We start from the raw sequence: 21,220 nt of genomic DNA, 5'->3' as shown, positions 1-21,220 counted from the left end.
TGTATTAATTTACATAACAAAAACATGTATATTAGGTAGACCTTTGCAGCTAAAATGTTATTTTTATATAAAACTAATGGATTTACTTTTTCAAAAACCTCCAAAAAATCCTAATGTACTATTCTGATAATGTTAGATGGTTTAAAATACAAACTGATTGATTAGATATGATTTTACATGAAATCCGGAGTAATTAATGCACATAAAACTTGAAAGGGTGCCCTTATTAAGATAATAGGTTTAATATTTTTTAAATGTCATAATACTGCTGTAATACAGCATTACTACATCTCAGTTTAAAATAATTTTTTTAATAGTAGCATTTCAAAATTTCAAAATGTAAATGATCTACTGGCGCCGTGAGACCATTTCATCACTTCATAAAAACTGTTATTTATTTTAAACTACAGGGAAATGTTAGTCCTCTTACACTGTGGTTCAGTAACAAAGGTATACAATGATGAGACTGAGTTTTTCAATGACAGCTCTTAAATAATTAGGACATGCTTACTTCTTGATGTCAACATTTAATTCTGTTAACGAACAGATCACAACAGAAAACAACGGCCCCTTTATCAACATTTTTGATGAGAAAGCTCAAAATTATGTGAAGATTCCAACAATTTGTTATACAAATGAAAGTGAAGTGGGAGGATGGCAACTTGCCATTTCTCTATGCTTAACACAACCAAGCCCTCTCCTACCTTCGCTGTGCACTCATGCACCTTATAGAACAAATTTTAGAAGAAGTGGCGAAAATGTGACGCAGAAAGCTAACGGAGAAAAGAAAAAAGAAACTCATGAATAGATACAAATTAATCAACATGTTAGCTGTCAGAAATGATGCTGCTGCACCATCAACAGCAGCAAACAGTCACAGGAGGCTGCTGTTAGCACCAGCTGTGGAGTAGTGCAGGAGGAGGGAAAGCAGCCCAAACAAGAGAGTAAAGAAGAGACAGAAGAAAGTATGAGTGTGGTTTTATTTGTTTTTGAGTGATCACAATAGGCTGCCTGGACCAAAAATGCCAGGACCAATTTTTTGTTCCAGTCCAGCCCTGTTGTAAACACTGCATCAAAAAAAAAAAGAAAAAAAAGTTTTGTTTACAGTATCTGACATCTTGTTGATGACCAAAAATATTTCTCACCTGAACAGATGACACCAGCATCCTGATCGTGTGCACAGTTGTTTGTTCCCCATCCACTGTGTTGACACTCAGTTAGCAAACTTTCATTTCCTGAACAGGTTACATTATCAAGCCATATCTGTCCACTTCCTGCACCAAAGTGAGCCATCTGAGTAGCTTCTAGTGCCGGTCCACAGTTTAACTCTCTGCAAACCACCTCAGTATCATTTAAGTCCCAGCCATCACCACAGACTGTTCCCCAGATGTTGTTGTGATAGATTTCAACTCTGCCAGAGCATCGAGTCAATCCAGAACCGGCTAATCTGGTGGCTGAAAACAAAACACAGAGAAGCTACGTTGTGCATACAACATACAGGATTTGTAATCTTCATCACTAGTTGCCCACATATAGCAGAATTATAAAAAGTTACAATGTAAAACAAATCAGAAAATTTCAAGGTAAAATAATAACAACAAAACAGGAAAAAAAATGTTTTTTTCTGTTTTGTTGAAGCAGAAAATGAAGCAATTGGTAAAAAATAAAGATTTTTCACAAACTAAAATACTTTGTGCAGCTTTAAATTGCATGACATCTTTGGCATGTTTTACATTAAATATAAGAAATTTACATGTAAAAACAATCTGAACTTAGCTCAAAGACATCAATTTAGTGCTGCAATACAATTAATCAGGCTTGAACTGCAGTGTATTGTCACTTTGGCTTAATTATGTAATAGCATGTGAAGAACCTTGAAAGTTTAATAAATATTTAATGTCAAATGATAAAGCAACCATAAGTGAAACTAGTGACTAGATTTATAATTTTAACAGTCTACTGTTGATTTTTGATCACATAAAGTGTAAATAGGCATTTTTTTTGTGTAGATTTACATACTAATTGCTGTTAAAATGTCATTCTCACATATGAAACTAATTGATTTTCGTTTTCAAAAATCTCCAGACAGGCCTTATTGAATTGATTGAATGTATCATACTGTAAATGATAGATGATACAAAGTAAAAACTGATTGATCAAATGTCATTTCAGGTGAAATCCTGTATGTTTGATTACTATAAACCGTGAAACATGTGCACTTATTAAGATATTAGGTTGGTGTGTTTTAAAATGTCTTAATGCTGCTGTAATACAGCATAACTACATTACAATGTGCAGTATTTTCATGTAAAACATTGCCAAACATTATTTAAGGCCACACAAAAGAAAGAAAGTACAAACTTTTTAACATCCAACAATTAAACCAAGCTTAGAGAAAAATGTGAACTACAGTGAACACAGCAAGTCCTCGTGGTGCTTGAAACACCTTGGGAAGACTGGTCTTCCCAAGGCAGAATGAAACACTTACCCATCACATGGAAAGGTGGCAGAAGACCGTTCTACTGATGAGACGGTACCAGCAGGCAGTTCAGGTTGAACAGGTACTCAAACTAAGATGTAACTTAAACTATTTACCTTCTGTTTGTACCTGTTTAACTAGTTCACCCTCCGCATTTGAAGACTGTATGAGTAGTTTTTAAAATGACTAAAAATATATCTCACCTGAACAGATGACACCAGCATCCTCAGAATGGTTACATCTATGTACTCCAAATCCACTGTTTGAACACTGAGCTAGAGAACTTTCATTTCCTGAACAGGTCACATTATCCAGCCATATCTGTCCAGTTCCTGCACCAAAGTGAGCCATCCGAGGAGCTTCTAGTGCCGGTACACAGTTTAACTGTCTGCAAACCACCTGAGCATCTTTTAGGTCCCAGCCATCATCACAGACTGTTCCCCAGGTGTTATTGTGATAGACTTCAACTCTGCCAGAGCATCGAGTTGATCCAGATCCGGCCAGTCTGATGTCTGAAAACAAAACACAGAGACCACAGATTGTTGAGAGAACATACAGGACTTGTAATGTTGATCACTAGTTAAACACTTGAAGCAGAATTATAGAAAGGAAAAGGAAACAGTAGATTTCTAAAACAAATTTGAAACATTAGCAATTAGTGAAGGGATTTCCGGCTCTTTTTAGAGAGCCGGCTCTTTCGGTTCCGAACCGGATCTTCAGGTTGTTTTGTTGCTTTAATTAATTTATTATTAACAATAATATAAAATTATGCACAAAAGGAAATACTAATGTAAAAAAAAGTAGTTTTATTTATACATGTTTATATATAAATATATGCGGTGGCCCCTAGAGACAAAGCACGTACAAACTCCAAAACACATTTCTAGCATGAACTGAACTTCCAAAACAGAGCTACTAGATCACTTAAATTACACAATTGAAAGCATGAACGCATATGTGTATTGTTTATGTATTTATACACAAGCATTCATATATAGTCAAATAATTTAAAAAAAAAAAATTTACCTGTTACTACCACACACCAAATCCGGTCGTTGGTACTTGCTGGCTTGTGTAGCCACTAGGTAACAAAAGCTCAACACTGCGCCCAGCATCCTGGAGCACTTCTGTTGTCTTTTGTACGTGTTTTGAGTTTTTATGTGTTTCTGAGCTTTTACGTGTTTTGGAGTTTGTACGTGCTTCAGGGTTTGTACGTGCTTCAGAGTTCGTACGTGTTTTGGAGTTTGTACGTGCTTTGTGTCTAGGGGCCACCGTAAATATACTTTTATTTATTCACTCCACATAAAATGTAATAAATAAATCATATAATACAAAAATCAACTAGTCACATTTCAACTTTTAACTATTTAAATTTTCAGCTTTTTCCTTTTACAAATTTAAAGTGAAACAACACAAAACACTGCAAACCACAACACAATTAAATATAAATTAAAATATGAAAACAAAAAGAAGATGCATATTCTCTGTCATATGGGCCTGCATGAATAAACTTTCTGAATTCTTTATCATCTGCAACTGAAAATAGTTGTGGATGATTACTATACCTTTCTAATGTGACGTTGTTGTCCCTGACTCTCTTTCTCTCCCTCTGGCTTTGTTCCTGTGCTAGTGAGTGTAACTACCGCCCCTCCCCCCTCTGCCCAGCGTAAAGCACAAGGCACGCGTGCGGAGTGAAGCGGAAAAAAAGTGCGAGAGAGAGGCTGAGAGAAAGAAAGAAAGAAAGAAAGAAAGAAAAAACACGGCTCGCGATAAGGAGCCGGCTCGCGTCGTTCACGTCAGAGAACCGGCTCTAAGAGCCATTTCGTTCGCTACCGACCCATCACTATTAGCAATATCCTACTAGTTGGAAAAAGTGAGCTAATTTGTAAAAAAAAAAATCATAGAAATTAAAAATAAAATATTATTTTTTGTTGCCTTGAATTGGCATGACATCTTGGGGATTTGGGGGATATTTCATGTTAAATAAAAGAAATACCATAGCGTATTAAAATGTCATTAGTAGCTTTTAATTTTTACCTATGTAAAATCTCTGTGTATCTCTATGTGTTTACCATGTGTACTATTTTTACTGTTTTGCAATTTTGAAAATCTTGCACATTTAATCAATATTTGAGACAAATGAGAGAAACAAAAGTCAAAATACAATTGTAGCTGAGTTTTTAAATGGCTACAACCCACTGATAATTTAGATTTTTTTTATGTGCACATTTTACGTGTACATTTACATAAGTCTTTTATATTAATAGATCTTTACATTTTAAATCAGCAGTCCCCAACCCCTGGGCCATGGACTGGCACCAGTTCATGAGTTGTTTGGTACTGGGCCTCCCCACGTTTTTTTTAGTTAACTTGGTTTCCCTGGGTCTTTTCCCGTGTGTTATGAATAAATCTTCTTTTTTTTAGTACCGGTCCAGGTTTTATTTTGTTGTATTTATCCTCAACATCTCAAAGGCTGGCCCATGAAAATATTGTCTGACATAAACTGGTCCGTGGCGCAAAAAAGGTTTGGGACCACTGTTTTGATGTCAACACTTAAAATTCTCCAGAAAATCCTTATTGCACAAACAATTTCATGTTAAATCATGTGTGTTGAATGAATATAAACTACATTATAATGATATTATAAGAGTGTCTATATTATATTGTAATGTTTATATTATAAATATCAACACTCATCGAGATATTTGCTTTAAAAAAACATCACAAACAGCTGTTATGCAGAATTACTACATTATATTTACAATTTTCCTTTAAAATATTTTAATGCAGTTTTTAAAGAAATTCCTGTTACTATAAGGTAAGCATCTTTGATGACTGCAGTTTCTAACTATTTTTTATGGAAATGAAAGTGTTCTGTGTCAAATGTTTTTAAGGAAACACAGAACCAAAACAGAACGAAAATAAAGAGGGGGAAGAGGACAAACATTGAGTCCTACAAGATGAACCCTATTGGGCTACTCATTTTAATAATAACAACCTCAGAAACAGATTCAATGACGGTTGCATATGAGCCTAAAGTGGTGTAGTACGAGCTGTGCTTTTAGCTCCGCACCATGCAGATCGATTGCAATATTGATCGAGAACAGCAGAACTGGCTGGTCTGTCACTGGCTCTCCATCTCACCTGAACAGATGACACAAGCGTCCTCAGAATGGTTACATGCATTTACTCCAAATCCACCGTTTGAACACTGAGCTAGAGAACTTTCATTTCCTGAGCATGTCACTTCACCAAGCCGTATCTCTCCAGTTTCTGCTTAAAGTGAGCATTCTGAGGAGCTTCTAGTGACTATATATATGTGTGTGTGTGTATATATATATATATATATATATATATATATATATATGCATGTGTGTGTATATATAATTATTATTATTAGCTCATATTAAATTTGATATTTATGATTTAATTGAACGTAACTGAAAGCTCTGTGTATATGTTTGTGCACAAGACACAAAAGGGGGACAGAAAAGTCTCCTCCTTAGTAGTACAGACATTACAAAAGCAAAATAAGAAACAAATGAGTAGCATCCTCATTTGTTTATTGTACAAACAAATGAGATTAATACTGTCTATTACCTCTATTTATGTCGTAGCTCAGAGGAAACAAACAAGGTTGAAATCAAACTTGAAACTTGAAGTTGTTAAATTGTTCTTGGATACTTACCAGGCTGCTGTGAATGACCATCTGCAAAGTGGAACATAAAATAAATATGTTAAACCAGGTTTGCATTAGGAAGCGTGTTCCAAAGAGAATGGAAATATGTTTCTTGGATCTATTCTCTCATCAATTATGTCTTGGAGCATTAGTAACCATTTAGAAAGTTTTATAAACAACTTTACAATAATCATCCAGATAATGTCACTGGTCAACAAACCTGTTATTAACCAGTTCAGTAGATATTGTTAACATTGAACCAAAACTTGCCCTTTATTGTTACTCTTGATTACTACAGTGTTATTGAATTCAGCACTGCCAGTCAACAGGTAGTTACTTTCTATTGACGTTCTATTTGTCAGTATAAAAACACTATTACTTGTTTTTTATTATTATTTCTATTTAAAAATTGATATCAAATACAGCAATGTGAATCGTTACAGGCAATCTGGTAGTTATTTAACTGACTTGCTTTTTATTACATTAAAATTCAAAAGTAATTTTGTCTTCATCTAGTATATATTTAATTCTCAGGTGGATTTTAAAAAAAGAGTTCCTTCTTTGATCCATTTTGACTCATATTCCAATGTTGCATCAACCTATTAGCAGGTTCACAAGTTTGTTTTAGAGTATCTAAAGAACACACTTTTATCTGCAATAGTCTTTAAAGAGGTGCGATTGAACTTGTAATAATGAGAAAAATATTAAATACAAATACAAATAAATACTTAAATACAAATCAAACTTCTTTCTCACCTTTGCATAAAAGAATAGTTATCACGGAGAAACAGGAGACAAACAGTTGGAGAGCCATTTCTAACCACACCCGATTTAATTTGACTTATTAAATACAAATAGGCGTATGCTGAGCTCCACCCACAGGCTGATGTGTCTTAAATGGCCTTCCCACAATTCACTAAACAGTGAATTAACATAGATAACAATGCGCCTGTGTTTGAAGACATTGCATACTTATTTAAAAAAGCTGCACACAAAGAATAGAAAATTATGCCAGAGCTCAAATAAATTGCATGCAAATTTTTAACAGACCAAATTTCTGAGACACGATCTTTCAGTTTCGCTTTCTTATGCCAACAATTGGATGTTCATGTGAGCATAAACACGTGTGGCGGACCACCAGTGGGCTCCACTCACACCCAAGTTGAAGGGAAGTGCTGGGGTGGAGATTTTGGTGCTTTTCTGTATGTGAGGTTGTGGTGGCTCAGTAATAAAGTTGGAGTGAGACACTGAGACCTCTCCTGTCGTTTTTACATATCTCCACACTGTGATATTTCAGTCAACACATTTTTAGGCATAAAGTCAATTGGTGCCACCAGTAGAAAATTAAACTACCGTTATTGATGACACAAAATACTGCTGATTCAGAATTATGTAAAATATTAGTTCACTGCTCAGGAATTAACAGATAGTCAGTAGTTATACATAGTTACATACAATGTAATGAAACATTTAAGAAGCTAACTAATTACATTCATATAGAGACTAATGTGAAAGTGCTGCTGAACTTGCACATGGTCAACTTCCTTGTGTTATTAGATGGTTTGTGCTGATATACCCTCTCTATCATCGTCACAGCTTATCTGGCTAAAGTAATATAGGAGTTAACAACTTTTTCAAATTCCATCTTCTCTGGATCCCACATGTTGACCAAGGTGGTTAGGAAGAGGAGATTCATCTGTGCTAAAGCTAACTGTACTGCCATATGAAGTGCAGATCGCAACTGATCTCAGACCACTGAAACCTACGCTGCTCTCCCATCAGGTTTATCAGGACCAGAGGATTATCCATAATGTAAATGTACAAACCATCAGAAAAAAGCTGCTGTCCCCACAGTTTACCTAGCTCCAACCATTGTTAATGGGAGATGAACATGCCTGTATTAGAGTGCTACAGTACCCAATGATATTGAAATAGGTGCAGCTTTCTGTGACCATAGCCAACTGCCACAATAAGGCAATAATTTAAAGGCTGGATGTACATCGTAATTGACAGGTGAGGAGCTGTATCACAGCTTTGTCTGAGCTGAAAGGAGACAGGTTGCTTTACTTTGGTATTTTTAAATTTATGGCTAGTTTTAGATTTCATAAGACAAGAACGGCTTAGGATGTAATAGGGTGAATGAATAATCATACAGTCATACATGGCCAATCTAACATGACCCCTAGGTGGTCCTATACGGTGGTCCTTATGTTTATCATTAAGTGTTCTTTTTGTTTATCACTTAGGCTTGATTTTCATTTATTCTGTGGTATTGTCCCCATTCTTATTATAATTTGTTACTAGTTACAAGTTGTTTTCATAGAGTTTAAGTAATTTTGCATCACTGTTTATTCCATCTCATCCTTCTTTCTTCACTTCTAGTAAGTTCCCTTATGTCCTCTTTGTCTCCTTTTCAGTATAGTTGTTATTCATATTCATACCAATGATTTACATTGGTTTATTTTTCTTTCCTGTCTTTTGCAATTAATTTTCCTTTCTCTCATGTCCCATTGTCATTGTCTTCAGCTGCATCTTCCTGCCCTCCTCTATCCAACTTCCTGATTACTGTTTTTTATATAATTAGTGCCGTCTTTCCCTCAGTCTTTGTCTCAGCATCCTGTTCATTTTCCTGTTTGTCTTTGTGTTCTCTTGGCTTTTTTGGGTTATTCCCATCTGTTCATAGAGTTTGTTATTTTGCTTTATTGTAACTTGGCAAAAGTTGTAATAAAGCAGCTCTCTTTTTATTTAGTCAGTTTGTCAAGTATCTGCTTGTGGGTCGTCATCATCTAAATTTTCTTCAAACCCTGCTTTGACCTTTGCATTTTGTCTTACCCTGTTCCAATTTGCCAGTGCAATATGGTTCAACAGATATTCCTTTTTCTGCCATGCCCAAAAGCTGTTGGCTAAAAACTGTAACCTGCACCATCGTTTTTGCAGGTACAGATCTTCTTTAATGAATTTTCCAAGAGGTGGAGCAATGATGCTTGATTTCATTGTCAAGATGTGGTTAGGTGTCAAGGGTTCTGGACCAGATGAACTGTGCAAATGCTCTGTTGTTAATGGCCTGCTATTCACAATTGCCATAACCTCATAGATTAATGTTCTTACTTTTATCAAGCTTTTCAGCTGATCGGTTGAGAACAAATACCAGAACATTACTCACAGTGTATATTTGGCGTTCCCAAAAGCCACCTTGATAACTTGCAGATGTTGTGTTTATAACAAACTCATATCTAAATTTCTTGAGGTTCCCTCCATCCATCTCTTTCATGGCTTTAGCAAACTTGCACCTTGCACCAATGAAGTTGCTGCCTTGACTACACTGAATTTTTTTGACACTTCAACGCAAAATGGCAAATGAGCTCAGAGTATTGATGAATGCATCAGTTGTTAATTCTTCAAGCATATCAATATGTATGGCTCTTGAGCATGTGCATGTGAGTAAAAGTCCATAACATTTAAGCTCCTTTCTTCCATCTTTGACGTAGATAAGCTCATACAATCCATCCCACAGTATTTGAATGGTGAAGTAAACTCTGTGTGTTACTGTGGGAGGTTTGTCCCCCTTTGTTCTACAGTCCTTCATGTAAAACTCCTGAATAATGTTCAACAGTAAATGAGAAGAGACTGCCTTACTGCTTCCAAGAAGCCAAACACTGTTGGCTCGCAGCTCATAGCCCGTCCTTGGTACTGCAGCCTTTCATGATGATGCTTGATGAGCAGTGCTGACAAATTGCTTTCCTTAGGAAAGATAGCAGGGTGTTTCACACAGGGGTGAATCGACGTCCTCGCAGGAGGCACCCCCAACCCCCCCAGAGTTCAAGGCATCGCATGGGAAGTTCAAGAAGAGGACTGGCATCCACTCCATTGTGCGTCACGGCGAGGCAGTGAGGTCTGATCAAAAGGTGGCCAAAGAATTTGTTAAAACATTCGAGGAACTCATAAATCAAGAAGGCTACATCCCCCAGCAGGTATTCAACTGTGACGAGACCGGCCTCTTCTGGAAAAAAATGCCACGGCGTACGTAAATCACCACGGAGGAAAAAGAGATGCCAGGCCACAAACCCTTGCCCTGTGTGCTAATGCCAGTGGGGACTATAAGGTCAAGCCACTCCTAGTCTACCACTCATAAAATCTGCGTGCCTTCAAGCAACACAAAATTTTAAAGGAGAGGCTCGAGGTTATGTGGAGGTCCAATCCCACGGCCTGGGTGACCCAATGGTTCTTTGTCGAATGGGTCAACTTGGTCTTTGGCCCTGCTGTCAAGAAGTTCCTCGAGGAGAACAATCTCCCCATGAAGTGCCTGCTGATCATCAATAAGGCCCCCCGCCCACCCCTCTGGCCTCGAGGACGACATCCTGGAGGAGTTCTTGTTCATCAAGGTTCTCTTCCTCCTTCCCAACACGACCCCTCTCCTCCAGCCCATGGACCAGCAAGTGATCTCTAATTTTAAGAAACTGTACATGAAACACATGTTCAAACAGTGTTCCAACATAACAGAGAGTACGCAGCTCACCCTCAGGGAGTTTTGGAAAAATAATTTCGACATTGATGCATGCCTCAAGTTGATTTCTTTGGCATGGCGGGAGGTGAGTTGTCAAACGCTAAATTCTGCTTGGAGGAAGCTGTGGCCTGATGCTGTTGCCCCTAGAGATTTTGAAGGCTTTGAGGAAGGGAGGGAGGAGGAGGAGGGGGAACCTCAACCTGAAGTCGAGGTTGAGGAGATCATAAATCTTGGCACCGCCCTGGGACTGGACGTCGACGAGGAGGATATAAACGACCTTGTGCATGAACATCGAGAGGAGCTGTCAACGGCAGAGCTGCAAGTGTTGGAGGCGATGTAGCACTCATCAGTACAGCAACAATTCAGCGAGGACGAGGAGGAGGCTGTCATACCATTGGCCGATATCAAGGACATTCTCTGCGATTTTCAGAGGGTGGCCGATTTTGTCGATAGAAATCACCCTGAAAAGAACTTTACCGCTTGTGCTATAGAGCATTTTAGTGACTTCTGCCTCTCCCACTTCAGATCCATTTTGAAACGTAGACAGACGTCTTTAGATAGATTTTTTACAAAGGGGCCAGCAACAAGTCAACCTTCAGGTGAAAGTGCGACTAAGAAGGCAAAAAGTGATGAAATTAGCAGTAGTGATTAGTTAAAAAACATAAAAATGCACAAAAAAATATAAAATATAAAATTAAAAAAATTATAAAATAGAAAATAAAAAAATTATACAAGTTTAAAAAAATATCATTGCACAGTGTACGTACGTACATCAATTAACGTAAATGTAAGTTTTAGTTTTAATGTTTAGAATTAAATTCCATAATGTTATTTACATGTACACGTACGTATGTATGTGTAACCCCCCCCAGTCTCTATTTCCGGTGCTGTATGAGTAAAACTCTCTGGACTTGAGATGGGTAGAGCTCAGGCGTGGTTTAGTCCCCTTTTGTGGGTTTCTGCAATAACATGGGACATGAATAACCATGGGTTTCCCAGCAACAGGATTCCGCCCAAACACAGCAAAAGCTTCATTGCTACTAACGGATAAACAAATGATCGTATAGTGGAACTCTTAGTTTTCTTAAAATAAATAAAAAACAAATATTGATTGAAAAATAAAATGGCAACAAAACTTATTACGGAAAATAAAATAAAAACATTACTGCATTGTGGTTTAGGTAAAAAAAGAGAAATTAATTCACTTAAATGCACATTCATGTGAATATAAATAAACTTCCAGACCAAAGCCAAAATTTCTTTTCATGTACAATAGTAAATGGAACAATGCTGCCATCTACTGGGCAAAACTTAATAAGCAGTATTTCTTAAACAGAATTAGCCTGCAGCTCAACCAAATACATGTTTCAAAATACACATACCTGCAATAACATGGGACATGAATAACCATGGGTTTCCAGCAACAGGATTCCACCCAAACTATCAAGAGAAGTTTCAAATTATAAGACACGACAGTCTCCTCTAGCTGTTAGCCGCTAGCTCAGCGTGTCCATTTTTCCTACCGTCTAACCCATTAATTGCAAAACAAGATCATAGAACTGAAATCTACTCAGATGCTACTGTATGGGCAGTTCATGCTGTTAATGCACTGTCATGTTAACCTCAATGAGGATTTTCAAATATGTTTTAAACTCATGTTCAGTCAGGGCGGACTGAGGAAGAACTTACCACAGCAAAAGCTTCATTGCTACTAACGGATAAGCTTAGGGAAAACCCATTTACCAGTAATAGACTTCCACTGCGGATTTTCAAAATAAAAGTTTAAAAATAAACCCATGGTTGCGATCCCAAGTTTAACAGGAATTTAACAACAATAAAACCATATTCATTCTTTTACATCGTTACATTTGCATGCGTATGCTTTCTTCAGCCTCCACCACCTCTGCCACCTCCTTCTCCACCAAGAACTTCGTCTAAAGCCAGCAACGCCTCACTCAAAAGGCGATGGAAAAAGGTGCTTCCACTTATGAAAATTTTGACTTACAAAAGACCTATGGAAGAAATATAGTATCATCAGAATTTAAGTGTTTTTAGACATTGAATTTATAACACTGAATTTTTATCTTCCAAATTTCCCTGCAAAAATATTCACCTGCAAAAATTCACCTGCAAAAAATTCACCTGCAAAAATTCACCTGCAAAAAATTCACCTGCAAAAATTCAACTGCAAAAGTGATGAACTTGAATGACCCAAGCCAGAGCAATCAGCACTAGATCGAGTCGAGTGGCTCTCAACCAATTAAATTACACTGTTTGATCACATGACACTGTTAGCCAGCAGTGTGTCTCCTAAAAGAGAGCTGTTTAAAGGTGAGTGTATAGGAATTTCTTTTACCTAGGTATTTAATCGCATTATGTTATTGTATTAACATGTCTGACACTCATACTTAAGACAAATGGTAGGGGGTGTAGCAAAGATGTTGGGGGGGAAACAGGAACTCCAGAGGACCAGTCTTTTGTCTCTTGAGGACTCTGGGAAGTAGCAAGGGAGTGTGAACCTTAAGGTGTGAAACAGCTGTGTACTGCCTTTTGTTCCTGGAGAAGGTATTTAACTGAGAGCCATGCTAGGCTCAGTGAGACTCTGCTGACCGTCTGTCCCGCGGCCATGGGGGCTCCACAAGCTTGTTTGTATGTTGTGTGCATGGATTAAAGAATGTTAGCTACCGCTCGTCTGCAGGCTTTATTTAAGTGGAAAACTTCCACAACATGAGTGATTAAGTTCCATCCATCCATCCATCCATCTTCATCCGCTTTATCCGGGGCCGGGTCGCGGGGGCAGCAGCCTAAGCAAGTGAGGTGAGTGATTAAGTTTTTCTCCTAAATAGAGATCATTACAGAACGCCTAGTCCTACTTAAAATCCCATTTATTTTTATTTTATTTTATCATCTACTCGAACTAAGGAAAACGTTTGACTAACTCAAAGACAATTTCCACACCTCCCCTGCCTGTCTGCAGAGGCAGTTCTGAATTTAGGAGCAGCAAGATGGAAGCGGCAAACCCTGGCAGTTCTCCGGTAAGTATATTGTTTTTTATCTTCAAGTTTGTCTTTTGAAACGTTAATTTTATTTAAATCCGTTGCTCACGTATAAAGTACACAGACGGGGTCTTTGCTCAACTCGTCTGAGGCGTGTCTCACTAAGCGCTACATGCTAGCATCCTGCTAACCGAGCTACCCTTTACATGCTGTGCTTTAGAAAATAGGATACTCGGTACAAAACCATACTCCACAGATATTGATAGATAGACGAACACTGCAAATATAATGTTGGAAACGAGAACGGCCTTTGGTGAAGGGGTAAAATACACCATGAATAAAGCCATAGAGTGAATGGCTGCCATGGTTGCAGAACGGCCTGATTTAATGACAAGAATGGGGAAGAGTGAGGTGAAGTGAACCAAAGCCACAAAACACGGTCAGCAAAAGGGCAGTGATCTGTCCGTCAGTATGAAGTTGGTGTGTGCTTTGGTGAACAAAAACTCGAGACCGGTAGCAGGAAGATGGGAGACTCGTGTTTCACTGGAATAGTGGTGAATTAAAACATCCTTTGTTGGGGACATTTAGGTGTAAATGCATCCATACAGGCAAGCCAGAGGCAGACCAGACAGTGAAGAAAACAAGGCAAACATTAGAAATATTAAAACGGAAATATAGGATTAATATAACATACAATTAGGGAAAATGTAAGGAACACAATGTAAATGATATTGTAAAGTCATTAAAACAGCATACTCTGATTAAAAGAAACATGTAATTGGGTAGGGTGATAATAATAATAATAATAATAATAATAATAATAATAATAATAATATTAAAAAACATGTACAAGATGGGTATGTATACTTGTACCCAGAATTTAGCAACTATAAAGTTGTAGCATGTCAGTACCTTACCCCATCCATTATATCCACACTTTCAGAAAAGGATATGGTCAATATCTTTACAAATACTATCTAAACTTAAACGGGATATTCCCTCTGCTTCTTGTATACACCCTGAGGGTTTGTGATCAGCCAGTGGCTGATATGATAATTAATCCTGTAAAATAATATTCTTTCAGTTTATGAATCTGTTTGCATGGATTTCTTAATCCGTTTCCACTGTTAGCAGAAGTTGTGCATGCAGTTTTGGTGTGCTGCTCTCCAAGACTACAAGCTGCGTTAAAGTTGGAAGTAACTGGCCGATGTTCCACTGTTGAAGATCAGCTGTGCCCATTTGTTGCACATTGTGGGAATGGAGAAGTTGAGGCCCTTGCAGGCTACCCACAATTTCCCCAAACTGAGCGATTATGCATCTTGCTTCCATATTTGTATCTTGTGTCACTAAAAATACATTTTATTTTAATTTTATACATTGATTAATGACCTGCAGAATCTCCTCATCATATTAAGTGATTCATAATTGTCACTTTATGCTTTCTCCATCTCTAAAGTGATGACACCCTTGCATTACATCTTTTAGGTTCATTTTCCGCAGGCAGGTTTCTGAGAGAGAACAGGCAGATTTACACTATAACATGCAGCGTTCTATAGATGGACACATAAAGAAATGAAAAATTACATGTATGTGCTAACTTTCTAAACACTTTGTTACATTTATGATTAAGTAGATAAAACACATTTATGTCGGCCTTGGCCCATAGTTCTTGTCTTTAAATTAACTTTGTGTGTGTCACATGGCCCTCTTCCTATTGAAAAAATAAAAGTTGTATCCAAGATGGCCGACTTCTAAATGGCCACCATGGTCACCACCCATCTTGAGGAGTTTGCCCCCTCACATATACTAATGTGCCACAAACAGGACTTTAATATCACCAACCATTCCCATGTTATTACGGTGTATCCATATAAATGGCCCACCCTGTAGTTTAAACTTAATTTCTAATTTTTGGAGAGATAAAGAAAAAATCTCTGAGGACAAGAAAGGTTGGGTATGGTATATTTCCATATGGTTTGTCTTCCATTATGCAAACCACATGGAAATATAATTTCCTTCCTTTAAGGTCACTTTCCTTTATCTCAATTCAAAGCAGATGCTAAGTTTCAGATTTGAAAGTAATATTTTTCTGCTGGCACCAACAGAACTCGTCTTCTTTGGAAATGCATCACAGAAATAAGTCATCAAACGCATTAAAGTAAAGTTTGCACTCAAAGAGATTATGTGTCATGTACTGTGTGCGGGAGGCAGAAATAGTGGACCCAAAGTGCAGACTCCAGGAGATGAAAAAGTGCACTCAAACAGCTTTATTGCTGGATACCAAAATAATTAAACTGAAAATATAAATAAACTATGCAGGCAGGCTGACAGACAGAACACACAGTGTAGAATGAGGGATGATGCGACAACGAGCAGGGGAAGACGCAGACACTAGATACAAAAGGTGAAAAGGACCAAGAGGAAAAAGCTGGGAGATATGCCTGACACTGATTACACAAACGAGACTGTGAGCATGCAAAACTGAAATCACTGACATAAGACACAGACCTTCAAAGTAAAACAGGAAACTCAACACAAATGCAGAGACACAGGCTTTACACTGAGACCTGACGGAACTGGAACAGAGGGAGTACAGAACCAAAACCTAACAACTAGCAAATCTTAACAGAATACATAACCAAAATAAACAAGAACATAAGACAATATTAATAAACACAAAACAGTGAATGATCAGACTCAGGACCATGGCATTATGTTTGTTTTACAACTAAATGTACCACAACAGAAAGCAAGCAGTCACACAGATATCATGTGAAAAGTAAAGATTAAATCAATCACATCACTTTTACAGGATGTAAGCTGCCTTCATCCAGCTATTGAAACAAACAGTGTGAACTATGGAGTACACGTCTCTTGCTTTTTGATATCTTTCTTTTCTGGACGTTTCCACCAGCTCACTTTTAGGTCACCAGTCGTACCTCCCAGCTCATTTTTGACCTGCACAACAGAAAAAAGAAAATTTAATGATTACACCACAAATTATAGACTGTTATTGTTACATTTTAAATGAAATGAAAACATGACAGAGACTCAAGACGCTAATGCTAATAAAGCAATTTTTTGGGATTGCTCATTACCCAAGACTTTTTTTTAAAACACCTTGAAGGTTTTGTTATTAAAATATAAGTATAGTCGTTTCACTAAGATTTTGGGATCACACAAATTACCAAATTCATGATGGACTCCATCACATCTGGGTCTTTCATGTCCACAGAAGAGTTGACAGCAGCCAGATTCACTTTCACCAAGAACTTCCTCCATGGAGCTGGTAAGATTATTAATTTATTAATTATTAATGCAACCCTTTCATTTCTCTGGACTGCCATAGGAGTATACAAGCTTTTGATAAGCTCAAACACAAAGCATTCACCTTCTGTTCATATTTGTTTTAACTCATTTGCGCTTTACATTTGAACACTGTTTTCAGTAGTTGTAAAAATACGTTTTATTTGCTGTATTTGACATCTTGTGAATGACCAAAAAATATATCTTACCTAAACAGATGACACCAGCGTCCTGAGAATGTTTACAGTTGTGTGCTCCAAATCCCCTGAACTGACACCCAGTTAGAAAGTTTTCATTTCCTGAACAGGTCACTTCATCAAGCCAAATCTGTCCGGTTCCTTGACCAAAGTAAGCAAACTGGGGAGCCTGTAGTGCCGGTCCACATTTTAACTGTCTGCAAACCACCTCAGCATCATTTAAGTCCCAGCCATCATCACAGACTGTTCCCCAGATGTTATTGTGATAAACTTCAACTCTGCCAGAGCATTGAGTTGATTCAGGCCCAGCTAATCTGATGGGTGAACCTGAAAATGCAGAAAAGGACTTAAGGACAAAAAATATTGTAATGGCAATTAATAGTTAAAATGGAGAAGTTTTCCATAATTAAAATACAGTTTGTAGTTCTATATTTAAATTAAATCTTTTTGTTCAAAGTTATTGTATTTCATATTAAATAAAATATTTTAAGAAAGCCTATTAAATTTAACATTAAGATGCTCAAACACTGTTAATCTTTGTTCTCTTTATTTGCATGATATTGCTGTAAGCATCACAGTACTGCCACTATAAGGCTATGTCCACACGTACTTGGGTATTTTTGAAAACGCAGATTTTTCTATGCGTTTGCACCTTTCGTCCACACGTAAACGGCGTTTTTGGTCACTGAAAACGTAGATTTTTAAAAACTCCGGCCAGGGTGGATATTTTTGAAAACTCAGTTTTTGCATTTACGTGTGGACGAGAAAAACGGAGAAAACGCAGCGTCAAAGGTGTGCGCCTTTTTTGACGTCACAGTGTGCACCACATTATTGTTTCGGTGAAATGAATTTCTACAACACTGTTACTGTTAATTGTACTCTCTGCAGTGTTTAAATGCTTACATATACACACACAGTTACTGCCCCTCCACACATACGACTCGGTTCTGCTTCTATGCCCCAGCTTTGTTTACTATTTCCCACCGAGGCTTCTAGACTTCTGATTGGTGAACATTTCTACACGGTTAGGAATATATCGCCACCTGTTGCTTTGGCATGTTCCTAGCAGCGTTTTCCTTCATTTCTGCCTTTACGTGCGGACGGGATTATTTTTTAAAACGAAAACGGAAAAACTCCATTTTCAAAAATACCCGTGTACGTGTGGATGTAGCCTCAGACATTTCACTTTGTATACATATGAGGCTTCATATAAATTGTCACTAAACTACAGAGAAATATTTGTTATTTTACACTGTGGTTGAATAACGAATTATAACACACTTAATTCCTGTCGTCAACTTTTAATTCAGTTAACAGAAATCAATGTCAATACTCTTGATAACAAAACTTGAAATTTGTGTTCTAGTCCTGGGTTCTATGTTTGTTTGTATTCTAGTTTGTCTCATTTTGTCTTATACAATTCTATTTTTGGGTTTTCTTAGTTCTAGGTAAGCCTATATATATACACACACACACACACACACACACACACACATATATGTATATATATATATATATATATATATATATACATACATATATGTGTGTGTGTGTTTATAAATTCCCTGCTCGCCCCTGCTGGCGGTCAATCCCTAAAGCTTGGGTCCTCTGCCAGAGGCCTGGGAGCTTGAGGGTCTAGCGCAGTATCTTAGTTGTTCCTAGGACTGCGCTCTTCTGGACAGAGATCTCAGATGTTGTTCCTGGGATCTGCTGGAGACACTCGCCTAGTTTGGGAGTCACTGCACCTAGTGCTCTGATTACCACTGGGACCACCGTTACCTTCACCCTCAAAATTTTCTCGAGCTCTTCTCTGAGCCATTGGTATTTCTCGAGCTGCTCGTGTTCCTTCTTTCTGATGTTGTTGTCATTTGGAACCGCTACATCGATCACTATGCCCGTCTTCTGTTTGTCTACCGCAGCTATGTGGTGAGCATCCTCTTTTTTTTTGGCCCCATACACTCCTCCATATTCCTCACTTTATTATCGCTGCAGCAACCCAGTCACTGGAGCAGTGAGCACCTGGACAGCCCTCTGAAAGATGAAGCAAGGCTCCTCTGATGGACTCACAACTGCAAGACAGGAGTTGCAATCATCTTTGACCAGCTGCCTTAGTTCTAGAGCCAGTAGACTTTGCTTGTCCTGTTGAGCACTCCCAGTCAGATGGGACCGCATGCCCTGTGCTAAACTCCCTGAGCCTGAGGGTCCTGAGCTGCCTGAAGGACCCTGCCGTATTAGTCAGAGGTCCCTTTGCTAAGGTTCGGAGCCGCGGACCTTCAGTAATAGTAATAAATCACACAGCAATAGTACATTCACATAGTTGTAAAAAGCATGATAATATATTAAGTAATCCAAAGTATTCAGAATACGTTGCTGTCATTGAGTAACGTAACGGAATACATTACAGAATACATTTTGGGGCATGTATTCTGTAATCTGTAATAGAATACATTTTAAAAGTAACCTTCCCAACACTAGTGGTAGCAGCCAGGGGCTGAAGGCGAAGCTCGTTCAGAATGAACTGTGCGAGCAGGTGAAGTGAGCTGAACAGCCTGGGGAGACCGGAAACCAATCGCTGTAGCCAGTTAGCCACAGCTTGCCGAAGTTCTTTCCCCTCATGCTCCAGCCACAAATTAATCAATTTGTCCACAGAGTACACAATATTCTCACGGAGCTCCTTGGGCGAGTCAAATTCTGCTGGGATGGCAAACAACGAAAAAAGGGCGAGGCTGGCGAGAACAAAACTGACAAACCTAAACTGGCAAAACTAACCTGAAACCAGAACAGAGATGCAGGGAGATAACGCAGACTAGAGAACAAAACACCATATAACGCAGACAAACCAGCAACTGCAATCAGAGGCAGACACAAGGCTTAAATACACAGAAGGATAACGAGGGAATGAGACACAGAAGGAGGCCACAGCTGGGACTAATTAGACTGGACGGGACAGGGGAAACGAAACGAAAACACACTGAACACACTGACATCAGACACGGACCTTCAAAGTAAAACACAAAACACACACACGTAAAGACACAGATTCAGAGACGCGGGCTTAACACAGAGACCTGACGACACTAGAAGGGATATATAGGCAGAGATGACACAAAACAGAGGGAGCACTGAATAAACACTGGGAAACCAAAACACAAATAGTAATAATTCATAATAAAATCCAAAGTAAAAGTACAAAAACCAAAAACACAGGACCGTGACAGTTAGCCTCTGGTCAAAGCTCTTGTGGTGCCTTTTCACCTCCATGTTTTTCATTTGGGTTTTAGGTCCCTCCATCCTGATCTCCTCCACACAACCTGAAGCTGGATTTGCATGCCCTGCCAGTGTTTTAACTCATTTGCCTTTGAAGACTATGACGACTATACAAATAATTGTGAAAACAAGAAATTATTTTTTACAGTATTTGGCATTCTCACCTAAACAAATGACACCAGTGTTGTGATAGTGCCCATAGTTGTTTGAACAGTATTACTTAAAATAGGATTAGGGTTAGTATCTAAACGTTTTCTCACCTGAACAAATGACACCAGCATCCTCACCATGTCCACAGTTGTGTGATCCCCATCCACTGTGCTGACACCCAGTTAGAGAACTTTCCTTTCCTGAACAGCCCACGTCATCAAGCCAAATTTGTCCAGTTCCTTGACCAAAGTAAGCAAACTGGGGAGCTTGTTGTGCCGACCCACAGTCTAACTGTCTGCAAACCACCTCAGCATCATTTAAGTCCCAGCCATTATCACAGACTGTTCCCCAGATGTTATTGTGATAAACTTCAACTCTGCCAGAGCATCGAGTCGATCCAGACCCACCTAATCGGATGGGCACACCTGAAAAAAAACAACAACAAAAAAACAGAAAAGATAGGAACATAAAGGACTTGTAATGTTCATCTATAGTTGTATGTAAATATAAAGTACAAACTGACTGATCAGATGTGATTTTGCATAAAATCATGTGTATTCACGAGATATAAACCTTGAAAATTTTACACATATTGTGTGTCCTCCTGGTCTCAGGTTACCTTATCTGTTTTAACTCAATTGC

General features: G+C 38.2%; 1 protein-coding gene across 1 annotated transcript in view; it reads right to left on the bottom strand.

Moving 5' to 3' along the window:
- The window catches only part of LOC146522455 (scavenger receptor cysteine-rich domain-containing protein DMBT1-like), a 52,420-nt gene that overhangs the window by 6,078 nt on the left and 25,122 nt on the right, over window positions 1-21,220 (bottom strand). The window contains 7 exon segments of the mRNA XM_085154142.1: window positions 1,146-1,454; window positions 2,683-2,991; window positions 16,167-16,234; window positions 16,516-16,616; window positions 16,847-16,944; window positions 17,174-17,488; window positions 20,689-21,003. Coding sequence (XP_085010268.1) covers window positions 1,146-1,454; window positions 2,683-2,991; window positions 16,167-16,234; window positions 16,516-16,616; window positions 16,847-16,944; window positions 17,174-17,488; window positions 20,689-21,003 — 1,515 coding nt within the window.

Source organism: Neolamprologus multifasciatus, chromosome 3 (assembly GCF_963576455.1).
Source record: "Neolamprologus multifasciatus chromosome 3, fNeoMul1.2, whole genome shotgun sequence".
Taxonomy (NCBI): Eukaryota; Metazoa; Chordata; class Actinopteri; order Cichliformes; family Cichlidae; genus Neolamprologus; species Neolamprologus multifasciatus.
This window is presented reverse-complemented; position numbering and strand designations above follow the sequence as displayed.